Consider the following 16,159-nt stretch of genomic DNA (forward strand, 5'->3'; position numbering starts at 1 on the left):
GTTCCTTGATGTGAGTCGAACATTTGCCCAGGCTTCTTGCCAATCAAAATCACTTTCCAGGTCTGGTATATCCCTCCTCCAGACGGAGTCTAGGTGGAGGGTTTCATACGAGGACGTTAGTAATTGATGATAAAAATCTGAAACAAAACCTCTCTATGTCTCTCTTTCATAGAAGAATTTGTGGTATCTGTGGTGTTCAATTGGTTTCTTTAATGGAACACCTTGAGTCTTCAAACATAACAATAACTGTATGTAAAAAAGATGTGTGGACTTGTTGAGATAAATTTGTTTGCGTATTTCTTCATAACTACAAAAACCCTGTTTGTTAAAAACATCCCCTAATGAGTGTATGCCTTGCTTTTTCCATATAGGGAATCTTATAGGTCGTTTTCCAATCAAGAGTGCATCGTTATTGAATAAGGGAGTATGATTGTACCATTTATGTGGGTTAGGATATTTTTTTTGTGTTTCACGCCATATCCGGATCGCATGAGTAATTATGGGGCCAAATTTCCGTTCGCAATGCTTAATTGATAGTTTAGTGTATGCTATGTCCTTCAGTCTATGTGGGGCTACTATGTTTTCTTCTAATTTTCTCCAGGATACTAATGCTTGGGGATCAACCCATGTTGTCAATGGTCTTAAAGTGTACGCCTTAAAATAGTGGAAAAAATCTGGAAATGCCATGCCACCGTCTGCTTTATTTCTCTGTGCGGTGGATCTTTTTATACGTGGTGGTTTGTTATTCCAAATAAATTTGTATGTGGAGGAGTGTAATTTTTTCCAGTAACCCTCTGTAACTTAACACATTGGACTAACTTCCGGTTTGAATGCAATGTGAAGCGATACGCGTTTGGTTACAGCTCCGCTCCCGTCAACGTTAATTTAGTTTAAAAACCTTATTGAACAATACCAAAAGAGATTAAACCACATCGTATGTATTGATAAGACCTTCTAACTATATCAAAAGACATAAAGACTCAACATGGATACTAAGGATAAGAAAAAGGGTGGAAAGAGACTCGGCACAGATACTCCAACGGCACCGATTTTGACACGGTCAAAGAATACAACAGGCGAGGCAGCGGCGGTACCGTTGTTGACTAGCCCCGATGGGGGGACTATAGTGGAGAATATACCGGGACCAACGACGACTGGCCCCGAGAGGGAGACAGCAGATGACAACACAACGGTAACGACGTGTAAAAATACCGTAAGAGATAAAGCAGGGGAATTTGAGAAGATAATCTCCAACAAACCCATCGGGTCCATCATTGCACCCACAACATCAACTGACACAAGCAGTGCAATTTCACAACCCGACTTCAACTCTCTGACTATCCTGATGAAGGAACAGATGGCCGCTTTCAAATTACACATCGAGGAATTCAAAGCACACGTCGATGCTAAATTCGAAGAGGTTATGGAAGCAGCCGCTGCACAGGCCGGGCGAATCACGGCAGTGGAGAATACGGTGATAGAAATTACACGGATGGTCCAAGAGAACGAGAAGAACGTCAACGATGGATTTACAGAGTTAGCGAAGGAGATAAAACAGGTGGAAGAAGAGTGTCGGAAGAAAATACAAGAAGTCGAAGAGGAAGCAAGGGAGAGGCAGCTCGAGACCCAACGTTACTACAGGCGAAATAATATCCGCATTGTGGGACTGGATGAATCAGTCAATTGCACAGACGACAGTTTTCCAACAGTGTTAGTAGATATTTTAGGTAATAACACCCTTCCCACAGCGCCGATAGTGGACCAATGTTACAGAGTCGGTACACGAGGCCAAAGAGTCAACGGTCCGAGGGTTATCATTGTTACCCTGCGCAGGACGGTAATAAGAGACGCCATCATCAGAGGGGCGCGCAATCAAAGGGGGAAACTGAAATATGGTGTAAATTTAATATCTATCTACGAAGATCTATGCAAGGAGGCCATCGCTCAGCGTTTCCCCTACAAGGATGTGATGCAGAGAATGTTTAAGAGTGGTCTCAGGCCAATCCTTAAGTACCCGGCACTATTATCGATCTTGGGAAAAGACTGTATTAGGCACGGACTACGCATGCCTAAAGCCGCCGAAGATTACATCAAGCAACATGGATCTGGTCCCCCCGGGCAGGACGCAACACTGGCTCGAAACAGATAAGCCTATTCATCTCTCTCTTTCTCTTTGTATTTTAGTAATTTTATTAGAATGACTTTACCACGGCTCAACAAAAGTAACAGATGATATGCATGCTGGCAACAACAAGGCACAAGATGTTTAATATGGCTCGTAAGGCATTATATTTACAGTCTTCTGGTCTCTGTGGAGACAATAATCCAACATTGACATTATGAACATTCTGGAACATTCTGGGCTCCTCTCTCGACTGCTCAGGGACACAAAGGAATATCCCGGAAAATACTAGTAGGTCATGACCCCTGGGTAGGAAGATCATTCTGGAACATAACAGCAGTGTTTACATATTTACTAGGGTATTCTACAACCTTCTAGAATATAATGCACCCCTTCAACGATGGCCTGTAAATTTAACATTAACATCCGGTGTGAATAAGCATTATGATCCAAGGACTGAAGTTTAATTAGGCTTTAATAAGGCTTTAAAAAAACAAAAAAGACAATAGCCACATCTAAATGTATAAGCACGACAAGGTTATTCTAATATTTTAAATAATTACTCCACTGATTTAGAGATTTGCACAATGTAGCTCTAAAAGTCTCTGTTTTTCTCTTTTTTCTCTTTACTCAATTTTATTTTCTCTGTTTTTCTCAAGAGTTTTATTTTAGTTCTCACTCCTTTTTTTATTTTTATCTTTCATTGTTATTTTTTTTCATTTTAAGGTGTTAGTATTTACCTCCACTCTTTTCCTTTTTTCTGATGTTTCCTACATAAGTTAGTAGAAGGTTCAAATGAATATATCAATGAAGGTATATTTTTCATTTTTCACACTATTGTTAGTACATTAATGGGAAGGCGCAAGACCAAAAGCGACATTCTATTGAATTAGAATGAAAGTTTTAGATCCTATGGCAATTAGCATAGGAAGAGTAGGATTACAAAGCTCAATTTGGGTAATCCGGTGGCCTAAGGGAGGGAGTCATACGCGTAGGATGTGTCTATGGGACACAATCCTGTACGACTCTCGGTGGGAGGGGGGGAAAGGGGATTTTTATTTGTATATAATGTATGTTTTTAAGCTCGGCTCTCAACGGGACCTCACTAGTTGGATGTATATCTATTGTAGCCTCGCACTCCAGAAGCATTACCAACAACTACACAACAACATGTATAGATTATGGCTAGTTTGAATATAATGATCTGAAACACTGGGGGAATAAATAATCAACACAAACGCAAAAGCATGCAAACACTGATGAAAAAAGAACAGGTGGACGTGGCTCTGCTAAGCGAAACACACATTCTAGAGAAAGACATAGATACGTTAGCGGACAACACATATCATAACATTAGCCACTCTTCCTTTGGTACGAGAACTCGGGGTGTAGCCATAGTCGTTAGACGGAAGTTGAATATTGAATTAAAGGGAGTATGGTCTGATGTAGATGGTCGGATAACTATAGCTAAGATTGTACACAAGAACAGGAAAATAGCGTTGGTAGCGGTATACGCCCCAAATTTGTACGAAGTGGGTTTCTTTACTACACTAACCAAAGCAATGTTAGACCTTCCCGATTACTCATTTATAATAGGTGCGGATTTTAATGTCATTTGGAATTCAAGGATGGACAAATCTTACCTCGCCTTTTCCAGCGAACAAAAGAATTCATCTAATGCATGGTCGAAGATTACAGGTGTAAATGACTTATGGCGATCACTTAACCCCACGACCCGAAAGTACTCTTGTCGATCTGCGAGACATAACACATTATCCAGAATAGATTATGTCTTTGCATCCCGAGACTATTTGATAACTATGAAGTGGAAATGATACCCAATGCATTATCAGATCACTGTTATTTACTCCTAAAAGGAACATTTGGTATACTATCTTCCCGAGCCCCTAGATGGCGATTTAACTCGATGCTGCTTAATAACAAGGAATTCATTACACAACTTAAAGAAGCTCTTACAGTATTCCTACGGGAGAATGCAAACTCGGTGCAGGACCCCAGAATAATATGGATGTCGGTAAAGGGAACGATCAAGGATTTCACTGATAGCTTTTCCTCCAAAATGCGCAAGAATCGATGCTCAAAACTGGCTGAACTGGAAACGCTTTACTCAACGTTATTTAATTATTTACAATACAACAACTCAACTAGACTAGAAAATCAAGTTAACGTACTAAAAAAAGAGATCAATGCCATATACAGACAACAATCGGAAATACAAATACGTAGCACAAGACAACAGCAGTACTCCCAAGGTTCTAAACCTAGTCACCTATTAGCCATGCGATTAAGAATTTATGCAAAATTTGCAGATATAACTACCATTAGAGCACAACAAGTACTTGTTACAGACCCTGAAAAAATAAACGTGACATTCAAAGAATTCTACTCCAAATTATATAAATCAGAAACGACCGTCGATCAAAACAAAATGGACACATATCTTAATCAAATTATTCTCCCTAAACTTTCAGTGGATGACGCTAAACAGTTAGAAACACCGATCACACTAGAGGAACTCAAGAAGGCCATATCCGAAATGCAAAGTGGTAAGGCTCCTGGAAGAGACGGTATCCCACCAGAAATGTACCTCTCTTGTTGGGACATAATTGGACCCTTATTACTAAATATGATCTTATACTCAGTCAAGGAGGGGAACTTCCATAAGAACGACAATATTGCACTCATAACAGTCCTCCTCAAAAAAGACAAAGACCCCACCGAGTGCGGTAGTTACAGACCCTTAAGCCTCCTCGGAACCGATATCAAACTGTACTCTAAGGTATTAGCCATCAGATTACAAAAGCATATGACGTCTTTAGTTCATCCGGACCAAACTGGCTTCATAAGAGGCCGCCTGATCACTGATAACGTAAGACGATTACTGCACGTACTAGATGCCGACAAGGACGACACCATACCTAAGGCGATGCTGTCCCTGGATGCAATGAAAGCTTTTGACAGGCTGGAATGGTCGTATCTATGGGCAGTATTAGAGAAGATGGGGTTAGGTAAAGGTTTCATTGATATGATTAAAGTAGTATACAAAGACCCATCGGCCATGATTACAACAGGTATAATCACCTCCGGAATCTTTCCGGTATCACGCTCAGCTAGACAGGGTTGCCCTCTTAGTCCCGGACTATTCGATCTATCATTAGAGCCTTTAGCACAATATATAAGACAATCCCAATTCATAGAACCAATCGTAATCAAGGGCACACAACATAAAATTAGTTTATATGCGGACGACGTAATACTGTTCATGCAAAACCCCAACACCACACTGCCTCATCTGCTCAAGTTGATTGAGAACTTTGGAGATTTATCGGGATTTAAGATAAATTGGCCGAAGTCGGCTTTCCTTCCACTTAACGCCCCTGCAAAAAAAGATATACCCCTCCCAGGAGAGATACCTATGGTAAAACACTTTAGATGTTTGGGAGTGGAAATATTCCCCACCATAAGACAAACGGTGAAGCACAATTACACAAAAATCCAAAACAAAATCAAAGTACTGCTACATCTATACATTTATGACATACCAGATTTGCAAATACAGTACTGTTTGTGATACAAAAAGAGTCCAGAAAATAGTGTTATCTACCTTAACACATTGACGACCACGGCTTGCAGTGTAATATATGGCTGGAGGACAACGCTTTGTCAACAAACCGATGTACTTTCTAACAGCTATATATATACTTTATAGTATTGCTATCTGTCCATTCTCATTGTCACTTGAGTGCATAAACCGTGCCTTCATAATGGCTTAAAGAGAAAAAAAAATCCATCGGTTGGTTGTCATTTTATAGCGCCGTGAATATAAGGTTTATCGCAGTTTTCGCCTAGTCTTTTTTCTGGGGAGCTAGATAATAGGCTAAAGGTTAGTCACGTTATATCAAACGCCATTTCTGCTGTATATATACGAATGAAATAAAACAAACTGCGTAGCATCCGGACTATTACAGAGCATCTATGGATGAAATGGGGGCGGCGGGGGACGCCGATTACTATTATTGATTAGCAATACAGTGTGCGTTCAATATACTATTTTCACTGATCGATCACGTTGCGTTTTAAAACAATGTCCAATCCAGCTGTAATTTGGGGGAATAGTATCCTACCGTCAGCCCATGTGATCCCCGGCAGCATTTCGTCATTAGTCATCGGAATCTGGTAGATCGATATGTCCATTGGTTGATCATAAATCCCATTATTCCAGGCTGAAATCTGCGTTCGGATGGAGTATGTTCAGCTGGGATCGAGGCTCGTATGAAACGCCCACAGACGGTAATTATTTTTCTTCCAATCGCCCTCAATGATACTGCAGTGGAGCGATGGCGCCCCTAAGCGGATCTGGCCGGTATTGCATGTTTTGAAAATCAAATATGCGGGTAGGTCCTGCAAGTCGATCGGGGACGTTAATAGCGTTATTAATATGGAATAAAACAATAACAACTTGCCACGAGTTAACTCGTGGCTCTGGTCCACAACGCATGGCACCGAAACACGAGTTAACTCGTGGCTGGTCCCTATAGTGTTAACACATTGGGGACGAAGCACGGATATATCCGGCTTTCAAATCCATGCGTTGTGGACAGAATCACGGAGATATCCGTGGGAAGTTGTTATTGCTTTTATTCCATTTTAATAACCTGTTCAAGGTCGCAGAGCGGCACTGCAGATCTTTCCTACTCTGACTGAATTCGACAATGTGCAATACCGGCCAGATCCTCTTAGGGGCGCTATCGCGCTACTGCAATGTGCCCTGTGGGCGAACGGATCAGTCTCTTTGTTGTCTTTCAACAGAGATTTGAGTAGCACGATTCTGGATCTGCAGCCTGTAGCTTGGATTACGTTTCGAATCGCAGATTTCACCATATCAGATGGCGATCGATAACGGGGAAATGCTCAGGGGGATCCCACCGGCTCATGGTAAGATCTTTTTCACGTAAATTACAGCCCGATCAGAGCTTGCTAGGATACTCAACCAGCCGACCAGCGTATGTGGCTACTTAGACGAACACGGTTATTGGTAATCATTAATAATAAACGATGCCCCCCCCCCCTTTCATGCATACATGCTTTGGGGATCATATGCAGTTTGAGTTATTTCTGTAGCATCTGTAAAACGGAAATGCCATTGGATATAACGTTAGCAGCTATTAGCTCTATAACTAGCCTTCCAGAAAATATACTAGCCCAAATCCGCTATAAAGCTTATATTCACGGCGCTATAAAATGAGAACCTATTGATGCATTTTATTTTTCTTTAAGCCATTTTGAAGGGACGGTTTATGCACTCAATTCACAATGAGAATGGACAGATAGCAATACTATAAAGTATAGATTTAGCTGTACAAAAAGCCACACGTTTGTTTACTAAAGCTGGCCCTCAACCATTATATTAGACTGGCCCCAGTGGCCGCGAAAGTGTTAATATCTGGCACAATATATCTGTGTTGTTCTCTACTTTAGGTGCTGTTGTCCCTGCTGTCTGTGAAAATGCCGATAACGGATGCAGACCTGATCCGCTGCCTGGCCTGTAAGGCTCTGGTGGGTTTGTCCCGCTCCACGGCCATCAGACAGATCATCAGCAAGCTACCTCTCTTCAGCAGTGGACAGATACAGCAGGTAAGAGTGATGCCTTACTTGAAGAAGAAGAAGAAGAAGAAGAAGAAGAAGATGGTTGTCTTTACTGTGATTATGGGGCCTGACATTGATGTGCTATTGTTGGCATCACATAATCACAGTAAAGAAAGCCTTTATTATATTTTATATTATATTATAGCTTTTGCACAATGTTTATCACTGCATATGTGTACTGTCTGAAAAAGCTGTCCTCCAATTAAGCTACATACGTTAGAATGGGTGAAGGCTAGAATGGTGGCTGACTAGCTCTGGATAACCCTAGAGTTGGCATAGCAACCAATTCCTCGCAGCTATGTGATTAATCAGCGTGTCACATTTGTTTGCAGCCTGTTCCACCAGCTGTGTACAAGTTCAAACATAGCCTATTGATTCACGTAAATTTCTACTACCTGTAAGTTGCGATTTACTCATTACTAAAATAAAAGCAGTTGCACCACAACATAACTCTAGTAGCAACTACCTCTATTGACAAGCTTTGTATGGATTACATAATATATACAAAGCTCTATAACAAACTGCCCTGGATTCTGAGGGTTAAGTCAAAACTCGTCCTGACTTAATTATTGCAAGTTGGCATTGTGTTTTTGGAGGATCAACAGAACTTGTTGACTGGAGGATTGGAAAGGAGACATCCAAGTGGCTCATGCTGGCCAGCAAGCAGACGCACATGGCAACCATCAACTTTTATCTTTGACTGTCCACTTGTGTTAGTAATGACTAGAACAAACTAGTAGATAACTAAGGCTTTACACCCTAGTGAGATAACTTTGAGATTCTATGAATAGCTGGTGCAACAGAGTGCTGATGAATATAAGGAATATCAACAATAATTATTTATTGCATTAGGCAGAGTGGCTCATTTGATTTAACTGCCCTTAGACCACAAGGATAACGTGCATTTTGAACAAACCTTGCAGACCCTCAGCACTAAACAAAATGTCACTGTCCGATTGTCTGTGACTAAGTGAGTGGATGAGTGACCACAATTAGCTTTGCATAGCCTGCATGCGTCTGACAAACCGCCCCTGCCAGATCGTCCATGATTGAGTGAGTGACCACAATTTGCCATAGTCCACGGTTGCAGTCCAAGTTTTTACACTATACTATTATGTTTCTACACTATAGCATATATGTTTCTACACTATAGCCTATATGTTTCTACACTATATAGCATATATGTTTATACACTATGTAGCCTATATGTGTCTACACTATATATAAATGTAAATGTATATAGCATATATGTTTCTACACTATAGCCTATATTTTTCTACACTATATAGCTTATATGTTTCTACACTATATAGCCTATATGTTTCTACACTACATAGCCTATATAATAATAATAGTCTGTATGTTTTTACACTATAACCTATATGTTTCTACACTATATAGCCTATATAATAATAATAATAGTTATGTTTCTACACTATATAGCCTATATGTTGCTACACTATATATAGCCTATATGTTTCTACACTATATATAGCCTATATGTTTCTACACTATATAGCCTATATGTTTCTACACTATATAGCCTATATGTTTCTACACTATATAGCCTATATGTTTATACACTATATAGCCTATATGTTTATACACCATATAGCATATATGTTTATACACTATGTAGCCTATATGTGTCTACACTACCGTAATTTTCGCACTATAAGCCACACTTGAATATAAGCCGCAGCAGCTAAATTGAATGATATGTACATATATAAGCCGCACTGGACTATAAGCTGCAGGTGTTTTAATGTTTAATTACCATATGTAAGGGTTCGTGCACAGAGGGGATTGTCGGGAAAGAGATGGCTGTTTGAGGAAGCTCCCATTTATTAACATTTTTGTTTAAACAGTAACGGTAGCTAGGTACTTTAGTTACTTAGCCAACACTAGGTAGCTACTAACGTTAGCTCATGGAACGATAGCTACTTAGCCAACACTAGGTAGCTACTAACGTTAGCTCACGGAACGATAGCTACTTAGCCAACACTAGGTAGCTACTAACTTTAGCTCACGGAACGATAGCTACTTAGCCAACACTAGGTAGCTACTAACGTTAGCTCACGGAACGATAGCTACTTAGCCAACACTAGGTAGCTACTAACGTTAGCTCACGGAACGATAGCTACTTAGCCAACGCTAGCCAGCACCTGCGAAATCGAATGCCAAACTGATATCAGACGTTGATATCAGGAGCCATCATTAGCTAGCCAGCTAGATAACATTAGACAATGCCTCATGTATTAAACTAAAGTGAATAGTCGACTGGGTCATTTTGTTTAATGCTTCAGTTATGTTGAAAGAGGAGCTGCTCATGCACTCGACTGTGAGGGGGAGGAGGAGGGCTCGACTGTGAGGGGGAGGAGGAGGGGCAAGGCGTGCACTGCTGCAGCAGATTTACGAGTCTGATCTGACGGTCACAGAGCTGAGGGAGCGCGCCCAGTTAGCTGTAAAAATCCATAGATTAGCCGCACCGTTATATAAGCTGCAGGGTCGAAAAATGGGGGGGGAAAGCCGCAGCTTATAGTCAGAAAATTTCAGTATATAGCATATATGTTTCTACACTATAGCCCATAGGTGTCAAACTCATGGCCCGTGGGCCAAATGTGGCCCGCCACGTCATTTGATGTGGCCCCCCAAGAGCTCTGGTAATTATATTTTTTTTTAAACATTAATCTTGGGTTAAAAAATAGCGGCGTTAAAATAATTGTGGGTTAATGCATTAATAAAGCTTTAACTTTGACAGCTTTAGTTATTACACATTCTTACACATACATGTATGTTGAACATCTGAGGTATTGATGAAGTAACAAAGGAAAAAAGCCAAAAGCACTTACTCCTCAGACATTCTTTGACAATTTTACAGCCCAAAATACAAAAAAGATCCAGGCGGAATAGGTAACAAAGGGTTGAAGAAATATTGTCTGAACTGTCAGATGCAAACTGGCTGTGTGACATAACTGAGCATCTCGCTCAATTGAATAAGAAGCTGTAGGGACGCAAACAAGTCCCACCCAAAACTTGACCAATATAGTTGTGAACTGAGACAACCCTTATTTTGTTATTTTTGAGTACAGTTAAGGCGCTCCCATAGTCGAGCAGACTGTACACAGAGCAGACTCCGCGGAGGTCCGCGCGGCTATTTGAGCTTTGATCTCAGCGGACAGCAGACCCACAGGTGCGAAGCTCCTATTTCCTGACGCGCGGACATCCGCGCCGCTGACTTGGTGTCACACAAAACGCTGCTCGGCGTTTTGGTTGACATCGAACTGCATTAAATGTGACACTGCGCGAGCGATTGGTGGCGCGAGGAGAGAGATGAGCCCGTGAAGCTCTCTCTCTCTCTCTCTCTCTCTCTCTCTCTCTCTCTCTCTCTCTCTCTCTCTCTCTCTCTCGCTCTCGCTCTCGCTCGCTCGCTCTCGCTCTCCCGCTGATAATGTTCCCTCTGATCTGCCAGTACAGTAGAACAGACAGAATTGTGGGAAATGTAGGAAATAGACCGCGGACGTCCGCTGAGATCTGCTCGACTATGAAAGCTCAAAGAGCCGCGCGGACCTCCGCGGAGTCTGCTCTGTGTACAGTCTGCTCGACTATGGGAGCACCTTTACAGTTGTGTGTTCATGCAGACACATAATAGCAATTTCATTACGAATTGAAAATGGTGGACCCTGATGTAAACAAGTCGAAAGTCTTTCTCTGGTCTGCATCCCCTTAACAATTGTGTGTATTGAGCTGTACTGTACTGTACCCATTCTGCAATCTGTTAATTAAAGTTAATTAAACTATCTTCCATTAGTTGGATGTATGGCCTCTGCAAGGTTGTGTGCAGCCATTTGTTTTTGTAACATCTGCTACATCTGTCCCACGTGTTCTTTGCAGCTCAGTTGTTAGTTCTGCCCCTCTTGACTGTGACAAAGGTTTTGAACAAACTTAATGTCATAGCTTGTATTTGATGATATTCTTCTTTGTTATTTACTTGAATGGTTTGATCATTGATTAATGGAGTAATATGGGGTTCTGATAAACTAAAATAATTTGTTAAAATAACATAAGCTAACATATATTTTATATATAAAATATAAGTAATAAATACAGAAACAACATGTTTAACAATATGTAAATGAGTAGCTACATTTATTTTACATTACATTAACATTTATACGGTCTTTGGCCCTTTCAGGGCAACCATAATGCTCATGTGGCCCTCTGTGAAAATGAGTTTGACACCCCTGCTATAGCCTATATTTTTCTACACTATATAGCTTATATGTTTCTACACTATATAGCCTATATGTTTCTACACTACATAGCCTATATAATAATAATAGTCTATATGTTTCTACACTATATAGCCTATATGTTTCTACACTATAGCCTATATGTTTCTACACTATATAGCCTATATGTTTCTACACTATATAGCCTATATGTTTCTACACTATATAGCCTATATGTTTCTACACTATATAGCCTATATGTTTCTACACTATATAGCCTATATGTTTCTACACTATATAGGCTAGCCTATATGTTTCTACACTATATAGCTTATATGTTTCTACACTATATAGCTTATATGTTTCTACACTATATAGCTTATATGTTTCTTTCGACACTATAATAGCCTACATGTACGTTTCTTCTCATCCGCCAGTTGATGAAGGAGCCGGTGTTGCTGCAGGACAAGCGCAGTGACCATGTCCGTTTCTGCCGCTACGCTGCTGAGCTCACTGAGAGGGTGTCCGGCAAGCCCCTCCTCATCGGCGCAGACGTCTCTCTGGCCCGTCTGCAAAGGGCCAGCGTGGTCGCCCAATCGCGGATCACCTTCCCTGAGAAGGAGCTGTTGATGCTGATCAGGAACCACCTGGTGGCTAAGGGGCTCCATGAGACTGCTAATACGCTTGTTAGAGAAGCCAATCTACCCACGGTACCCCTCTGTCAAAACACCACCCCTAGTTCCTCCTCTGCAGCTCTCCCTAGGACACCCCGCATGGCCCATGGTTTGGCAGCTCGCATCGCCAGCCACATGGGCTCCTCTCCCGTGTCCTCTGCTGCTTCTTCGTCCTCTGTCCAGCCCCGTCATCCCTCCGTCCCCCACCCCTCCTGCTCCTCCTCCTCCTCAAACATCTCAGTCCCTATGCCACCTCCTCCTGCCCCCCACGCACAGGGCTCACCTCTGGTTGGCCGGATCCTGTTCACGCGGGAGCGACAGGTGTCCAATATCGTCCCTGGGAAGAAGCCTCGGGTGCTGAGACAGAAGTCCGACCATGGGGCTTTTATACAGGTGGGTGGTGTTTACTGACCACAGAGCTTTTATACTTTTATAAAATACTTTTATACACATACATGTCCATTAGGGATTTCTCTATCCAATCTCAAAGATCGGTATTGTGGCCGTTCATGGTATTTTTTATTGTTCGGTATCTGCTACATTAACACTTTGGGTGCTGCGTTGTTTCCGGGGACCATCTATTCAGTGCCACTCTGTAAACGATAGGAGTCCTTCACCTTGTTTGTAGAGCTATAACTATATTATAGCTATGGATACAATACTATGGTAATTTGACACTGAGTTTCTTCCGGTCAAGATGCAAAAAAGAAAAAAAATGTCCATCCATACTTTCCCGTTTTATACTGTGGTGAATGGTAAGTATGGTTTTAGAGCGGTCTAGGGTACTTCCTGGGAGGCTGGTAATAGCACATAACGTGTATTATACTAAATGCATTGGCATTTCGTCCCTACACACACTACAATTATTTTTTTGTTTTTTGATGCTCTGATCGCCACCAACGGCATACGTTGTGGAGTAACGTTACAGTAACACTTTCGGATCGCAATGAAGGCATGCTCGGATCAACGCAAGATTGATATCATATAGCCCTTACCTTGACTAGGATGTGCCCCAAAAAGAATATTCCAATGATCTGATCACCATTCCAAGTAATTATGTCCATCGTGTCGCCAACATAATCCATCACAAAACATGGATCGGGAGTACTTGATTCTTCTCAATCCGATCGGTCCACTTGCCCGACAAAAAAGTTCGCCCAGACCCATATAATCGACGCACAGCCCAAGACACAATGTTTCAAAGGGTGCTCGATACCGCTGTCTGGTCGGATGCGGCCGGTAATGCACCTTCGGAGTCCCAGTATGTCTTTTACAGGCAACATACATTGACACCCTGACATTGAATAGGGTATTAAAATCGGAAAAAAAATTAAAACGACCCAGAAACGTGTTAACACATGATTGGCACTCAGCGGTCGGGCCTCAGAAACGTGTTAACACGTGTGTAACTGAGGGGTACAATTCCCTGACTGTATTACTAGATATGATACTTACTACCACTACCTTTGTACTTAATATTCGGCCACCCAGTACACGGCATAAATATATTATGATGAACACTGTCACGTAGATGAAACGGATCCAACACAAATGTACGAATTAGAAATAGGTCTTTATTTCTACACAGCGATGGTGTGTAGAGCAAGCACTTAATCAAATCAATCACATTTATGAATGGGAATTAGTATGCACTTTTATGGCAAGAGTATTCGTCGGTATATCAATAGAGAATGTCCAATCTCTGAAGGCGCAGGTGGTACATATACGACCTGGAATAGTTTAAGGAATAACAGCAATGATACTTTAATGATTATATACTGGATACGCTAGGGGGGGTTAATCCGGTCGCTTGTAAGCCGACAGGAGTAGGAGGGGGGGGGGGGGTAGAATCCGGCTGCCTCATCCGGCCAAGGGTATCCCAGGTGAACCCACTGTAGTGCCGTTCAATGCGCCGGCGATCCTTGGACCACAGATGAAAGCAGGTGGACTCTTTGTGGGCCGGCGTCATCCGGTCCACGGAGGAGAGACGTGAAGCGACCTCGTCTTGCAGAGCGTCTCCTCACCTTGCGTCCTCTCCAGGGGGGGGGGGGGTTCCAACACACGGCAGTGTCGGGGGTCTTTATCCATGGAATAATCAAAGTATACAAAGCATAATCCGTGCCTGGGAAGGCGGGCTGTCGTCGGTAGAATAATCCGGTATACAGGTCCACTCGCTCGTCGGCTCTGGGGCTCCTCGGGTGCAGCCTCACGTGGGGTCAACCACCCTGGATAAGCAGCCAGTTCTCTGCCCGAAACGATGGGGTACTGACTACGGTAGTATTCTCACCGCACGAAGCACTATATATTAACAGACTATTATTAGCTTAATAGACTACGTCCAACTCGACGATATAGTGCCAAATATGACTATTCAAATATTAATATACACGATGTCTCAATACCGATGGTAGGCGAACTTGGCCTTACTCCCACACGTGGCGTCGCGGGGAGGCTTTACGTCTGTGACTCTATTGGAGGGTAAGAAACTGGACTGAAAAGGAAGTCCTACTTTAGTAGCGCAGTATATATACGCACTATGAACAAATAGTCCCATTAGTGGTGCGGTAGCCAGATTCCTACGCGGAACTAGGACTTGTTTGTACATGTGGAGCGGTACGTTTGAACTGGGTCTGAGGGGTATGGCAGCCTGGCACCAAGGTCTCGACCAATAGTAGAATGGAGACTATTATGGGATGTTCAGTAGGCTAGAATGGATATTCAATGCATATTGTACAAGGAATATACAAGGGATATCAGGGAATATTAGAGAATATACAAATACAATTAAATATATATATATAAATAAATATATATATTCGGTTTAATCTGGCCCTTCACAACAACGTGAATGGCACTGAATGTGTTAAACCCACATTTCAATAAAAATAAATAAATGAAAACCTTTAACTCTTTGAGTGCCAAAAGCTTTCCCCATCTGCAATGGCTAGCGCCAGCTTTTCTTGACCATTTTCACAATCTTTGCGGAGCTATTATATATATTATAGCTATGGAGACAATAGTATGGCTCATTTGACACACTATTTCTAGTCCAACATGTCAAAAAAAAAAGTTTGTTTCTACACACTGTAGTTTGTAGTTTATTACACGCTAGGGCTTTGACCCCTATTAGTCGACTAATCAGTCGAAAGGAGCCGTAGTCGACTGCCAACCTCTTCGTCGAATACAAAAAAATATTTATAATTTTTTTTTTTTTTTTTTTTCCAAAAGAAAAGAGGCCTAGAAGCGTGGCTAATGCTAATGGCACGCATACCAGAGGCTAACTGCCTAAGAAAACAGGCACAGAGACACTGAAAGAGGATTTCACCCATCTAATGAACACACTAGACTAGACAAATATCAAGATGTATCCATCAGTGGACCAATTGTATGCTTTTGCAGAGGACAAGAAGCCTTCAGTCGACTCCTTCGGACATTAAGCACCCCCCACAGCCCAAATGGAATGA

At 41.8% G+C, this 16,159-nt stretch overlaps 1 protein-coding gene across 1 annotated transcript in view; it reads left to right on the forward strand.

Moving 5' to 3' along the window:
* Positions 1-16,159, forward strand: part of LOC311229665 (DDB1- and CUL4-associated factor 1-like) — a 91,279-nt gene that overhangs the window by 48,844 nt on the left and 26,276 nt on the right. The window contains exons 18-19 of the mRNA XM_084315740.1: positions 7,622-7,777; positions 12,459-13,088. Coding sequence (XP_084171866.1) covers positions 7,622-7,777; positions 12,459-13,088 — 786 coding nt within the window. The remainder of the gene's footprint in view (positions 1-7,621; positions 7,778-12,458; positions 13,089-16,159) is intronic.

This window comes from Notolepis coatsorum, assembly GCF_963971535.1.
Source record: "Notolepis coatsorum genome assembly, chromosome: 6".
Classification (NCBI taxonomy): domain Eukaryota; kingdom Metazoa; phylum Chordata; class Actinopteri; order Aulopiformes; family Paralepididae; genus Notolepis; species Notolepis coatsorum.